Source organism: Coenobita brevimanus, chromosome 81, assembly GCF_032717465.1.
Source record: "Coenobita brevimanus isolate Jiangsu-jjx chromosome 81, ASM3271746v2, whole genome shotgun sequence".
Classification (NCBI taxonomy): domain Eukaryota; kingdom Metazoa; phylum Arthropoda; class Malacostraca; order Decapoda; family Coenobitidae; genus Coenobita; species Coenobita brevimanus.
The window spans coordinates 4,761,368-4,766,367 of NC_137034.1; the positions used below are offsets into that span (position 1 = coordinate 4,761,368).

Genomic DNA, 5,000 nt, shown 5'->3' on the forward strand with positions numbered 1-5,000 from the left:
GTCCTCATAGCATTGATTTATTCGGTTTGCCTGTGCGATGGACGCCTCCCTCTGACTCTGACCAGCCCTCGTATACTCTTCCCAAGGGCGCCACCCCCTCACACCCCCAGACTGAGACTCCTGCTAGGTGTAGGGAGGAAGTGAAAGAGCCCCAGGGTGAAGCTTTGCCATATGCTAGCTCTATCACCTCGCCTGGCTCTACCTCACGTGGCCAAGACGTTGCTCCTCCGGCCGATGGTGAGGTAAGAATGGGGAGAGTGTGGGAGGAGGGGAAGCAAGAGACAGTGAATGCCGCGGTCAGTGTTGGTGAAACCTGTGGTGAAGCCCATCACCACCACCACCACTATAACCTACTTCACGAGGCCACGCACGCCAGTACAGCACAGCACTTTCCTCAGGCCCTCAGTCAAGCTGCTCAGGTGCACGTAGACGGTGCCACAGCCCACCATGTCCCCCGTGACAATATGAAAGAGGGCCACATCCCGCCCACACAGCCGTCTTATCCCGCAGCAGGCAATGTGGCCACGTACACCCGCCATGAAGCAATTCCGCCACACGCAGCACAAGGTGGGGCAGATCTGGCGTCAGGGGATAGTGACACCGACACTGACAACACTGATGGCGACTATGACGAAGAGGATCACTTCTCGGCCGAGTTGAGTCTTCGTATCTCCAGTGTGCAGCCTCCTCAGAGCGGTACTTCAGTCAAGTCGTTCCGCAGCTCGGATATCCTCCATCTGATTGGCGTGGAGGGAGGCGGGGCGGGGCCAGGCGCTGCCCTAGATGACGCCTCGCCCCCGGCCAGTCAAGAGGGCAGTTCGCCTGAGGTGCCACACTCACTCAGGGCCAGTGGCACCCGCAGTGCCACACGCTCAATCGAGACGCTAAGCGAGGACAGCGGGTTGGGCGATAGAGACGTACGCCTTACACCGTCCTCACCACTCCCTGCCATATCTGAGGCCACACCACGCCCATCACACCCATCCCCGCCCAACGTACCCATCACCAGCCGCCCACGGCGGCAAGATTTGCGACAAGCCCGAGTGGCCAGAGCCCGTTCTTGTGGTGACCTTCGACGCTACTCAGACTCCGACAGTGACGACGAAAGTGGCGGCGGTATGTATGGGTGGCCGCCACGCCCTCACGCCCACCTACAGGGGCAAAATATGGGTAACAGTGCTTCCTCACACCAAGTGTACTCAAGCCACGCCCAACAGACTTACGGTGCACACCCCCACCATACGCCCTTCCACCCACACCGCCCACACCTCTCAGGCTCTGACGGGAGTGATGAGGAGATGAGGATCCGGATTCTAAGCCATCGAGGGACGCCACCGATGCACTCCCGCCCTCGCAGACACAGGAGCTTCCACGAGGCTTCATGGCAGGATTCAGGCAGGAAACACGGGGAAGGTCCTATGCCATCCGCCCCCCGCCCAAGTCGCCGCCGCCCTCAGCCTATTAGTGTGGATCTAGCCGAGCAATTCCTCACTCAAGAAGGACTCAAATCTCCCCAAAATAAACAAACTGTAGAGAGGAGCTTAAGTGGAGGTGAGAGTGGAGGGTGGAGCGGGCAGCACGGGAAGGTGGAGAAAAGTTTAAGTGGAGGGTGGAGGGGGCAGGAAGGAACTGTGGAGAAGATCTTAAGTGGAGGGGAAAGTGGAGTGTGGAAGGGGCATGAAGGACTGCAATCTTCCGTAAGTAAATCAACTGTGAAGAAGAGTTTAAGTGGAAATGAGGGTGGAAGGTGGTGGGGGGAGTATGTGGGCACTGTGGGCGTGGCTGGTGATGCGGGCTCCACCACCTCCACCAATCAGGATGCAGGTAACGCGATGGGTGCGGGTGGGGGGCTGGCAGCATCAGTAGGGTCACAGTCTGAGCCCCGATTCACAGCTTCACCCCACACGTCAGAGCAGACAGTGCACCGCCGCCACTCCGCCGCCCCTGCCCCTGCCACAACCCCTGCCACAGCCCTCCCCGCCCCCGCCCCTGCCCCTGCCACGCCCCGCCCTGCCCTGTCTCACCAATATAGCTCCTCGGGCAGGCAGTCAGTCCATGGGAGCTGGGCAGGAGAGAGAGGGCCCACCACCAGCCCAGCCCATGCCAGCCCTGACGCCCTCCAAAACGGCCACACCCCACCCTCAGAACCTGCTGGCGGCGCTGAGGGGGCCACTGCTGACTCCAAGACCATAGCTGACTCCATCATGGCTGAGGGGCAGGTGAGAGTGCATACTAGAACTTACGGTGCCCGTGGTGAAGTGGAAGTGTTCTTAGCTAAAGCAGATACCAATACCACACACCAACCACATGTACTCACTCCCACCGGGGGCGCTGACCCACGCCCCGGCGCTAGGGGGGTCACTTTTTCTCCATCTGTGAAGGAAGTGAACTGGCGAGAGAGTTATTACGAGGCGGAACCGGAGAACGATGGGTCTGGGAGTGATGTCAAGAAGGTGCTGGTCGTGACATCTGAGAGTCCAGTGCCTCAGCGTGTGGATCTAAGCCCCCCGCCGCCCCCCACAACGTCACCTCCTGCATCCCCTCTCCCACCAACCCACATCGCCGCCACCAGCGCAAGTGACCGTGAAAATGGGTCACCTGTGCGTAAAAGAGACCCTGAAAATGAGTCTCATGTCTCTAAAAGTGATCCTGAAAATGAGTCTTTCTTCCCTAGTGCCAAGACCAACGGCAGGGTGCAGGACCACCAGGCGAGCACTTCTGACGGAGAGATAAACGGTGACAAATCTCCCAGCGTCCTAACACCGATCTGGCAGCGATTTAAGCTACCTAAATTACCATCACCGAAATCACCACGACCAAAGTTGCCTCCAAAGCCACAGTCCCTCTCATCTCGCTCGTCGGATACAGAGGGGTCCAAGGCGTCGAGTCCGGGTGGTGAGAGCGGGTCCTCTGTGCCTTCCTCCCCAGACACTAGACCAAAAAGACCCCCAGCCAGCCCCAGGTTCTTCTCGTGGGGGAGTAAGAGAGAGAAGAAAGTACCGGTTCTCCCACCCAGGCCCTCTGTATCTCCCCCGGCACCACCCCCGCATCAGGAGAGAGGTGGGCAGGTGGGGGAGGAAGTGGGGGGTCAGGTAGGGGTTAAAGGTGAGTCGGAGCCCACGGTGTCAGTGTCTCCCGCGACGGCACCCCGCGAGGACAGTGGTGATAGTGACAGTGTAACAGTGCCGCCGAAACACAGGGACAACACAGTGTCCACGCCTTCCTTCAAGCCAGTGATTTCCCGTTCGCTTACACCAGTGTCTTCCCACGCCTTTACACAAGTGACACCCCACAGTCCACGTTCCACAGACAGTGATTTGAGCGAGGACACTGCCAGAAGCCCGCCAGGGTCAGTGACATCAGGGGACGACAGCTCAGACACGGCTCAGCGGCACAGTCCACGGCCAGCAGTGTGCAAACCACCACTGCCACCGCACCTGCAGCGGCCCAGCCCACAGGTCTTCCACAAGGCCAGGCTGCAGAGTGCTCGGCGCCAGTACTTCTCACAGGAGCGACAGGTGTCCGCACCAGAGAGGCCCTCCCCGCCCCGCGACGCACCCCAGGTCAAGGCGCCCTCAGCCCCCAACTCCCCAGAGGCGTCCAGGGTTGCGGCAGTGTCCAGGTACAAATCTGGCTTTGATGCTTCCAGGAGCCTGAAGGAGAGGTTTGAGCAGTTCTCTTCCAGCACGCGAGCTGAGCGCGAACGACTGGCCAGAAGCACTCCAGATCTCAGTGTGATCGAGGAGAGTGTGCGCCGCCAGCGGCCGCGTATTGATTCCTGGAGCCAGCAGCAGCAGCAGCAGCAGCGGCAGGGGGAAGAGACGGGCAGTGCAGCCTGGACCAGTGATGGTGAGGCACCTGGCCCGCACCGCGGGGCCCCCACCACCAGGGCAGCTGTGCACGAGCGCTACAAATCACGGGCGCAGCGCATCTACGCCCGCAGCCGCAGCCAGAGTGCGGGCGTGCTAGAGACTGACCTAGACACGGGGGCGTCGCGAGAGCTGCTATCGCCCCGAGAAACTGACATAGACGATCTGTACCGCGATCTGCAGCACCTTCTGGACACCCTACCCTCCGTCACCGCCCCTACACAGTCCACCGACAAGACCCGTGCCAAGTCTCTGTTGGACCTGGACGCCAGTGGGGCCACCATGGCCACCCAGCTGGCCACACCCGCCCGACCCCCCGACACCCGCGCCAAGAGCATGGAGTTCCTGCTGGACAACGATAACAAGGCTGCTGCTCAGGTGGGTCAGCAGGTGTTAGGTTGGCCTCATCTCACACGTTGCCCATGTCCTTTCACGCCACTCACGTCACTTCACTCTCATTTGTACACTCTCATGTCACCTTATCTACTCCCCCAGTCATGTCATCTCACAGTGATAATGTAGTGTGCTCATCACCTCACACATTGCTCTTGTCACCTCAGTGTTCTTGTCCCCTCACATTAAGCTCACACACGTCTCGCTGTTAGTTTGTACTCCCTCATTATTCCAGCTCTGTCTCTGGTTTGCACTCGCTCAAGCCATCTCATTCTAATTTGAACTCCTTCCTCTCCCTCTGATTTACACTCTTTCCTCTCTCACTCTAATTTGAACTCCCTCAGGTCATCTCACTCTTACTTCACCTCCCTCAAGACTCCCATCCTCTCGTTCTAATCTAAATTCTCTCTTTCCTCCTCTACCCTCCTCTACCCAATATTTCCCCTCCGAGTGCCTCTTGACTCATCCTAAATCTTGCTCCTTATTCTTACATCACTCTTGCTTGAGCTTATTTATGCTTTTACTGTTATTTATTTTCCTCATCCATTTGCTTTCATTCATTTTCCTCGTTTGAACTTTCTTTTGTTGTCATATTTTCCTCCTAGCAGTCATATGCTAGTGTCTCGATGATGATGATGATGATGATGATGATCGTAATGGTGGTGGTGGTAGTGATGAAAAAGATGATGATATTGATGATGAGGGTGGTGGTAGTGGTGCTGTTGATGGTGAAAATGA

At 58.1% G+C, this 5,000-nt stretch overlaps 1 protein-coding gene across 1 annotated transcript in view; it reads left to right on the forward strand.

Moving 5' to 3' along the window:
- LOC145409534 (uncharacterized) overlaps nucleotides 1–5,000 on the forward strand; it is a 256,083-nt gene that overhangs the window by 113,449 nt on the left and 137,634 nt on the right. The window contains exon 4 of the mRNA XM_080279923.1: nucleotides 1–4,247. This exon is cut by the window's left edge and continues 711 nt beyond it. Coding sequence (XP_080136049.1) covers nucleotides 1–4,247 — 4,247 coding nt within the window. The remainder of the gene's footprint in view (nucleotides 4,248–5,000) is intronic.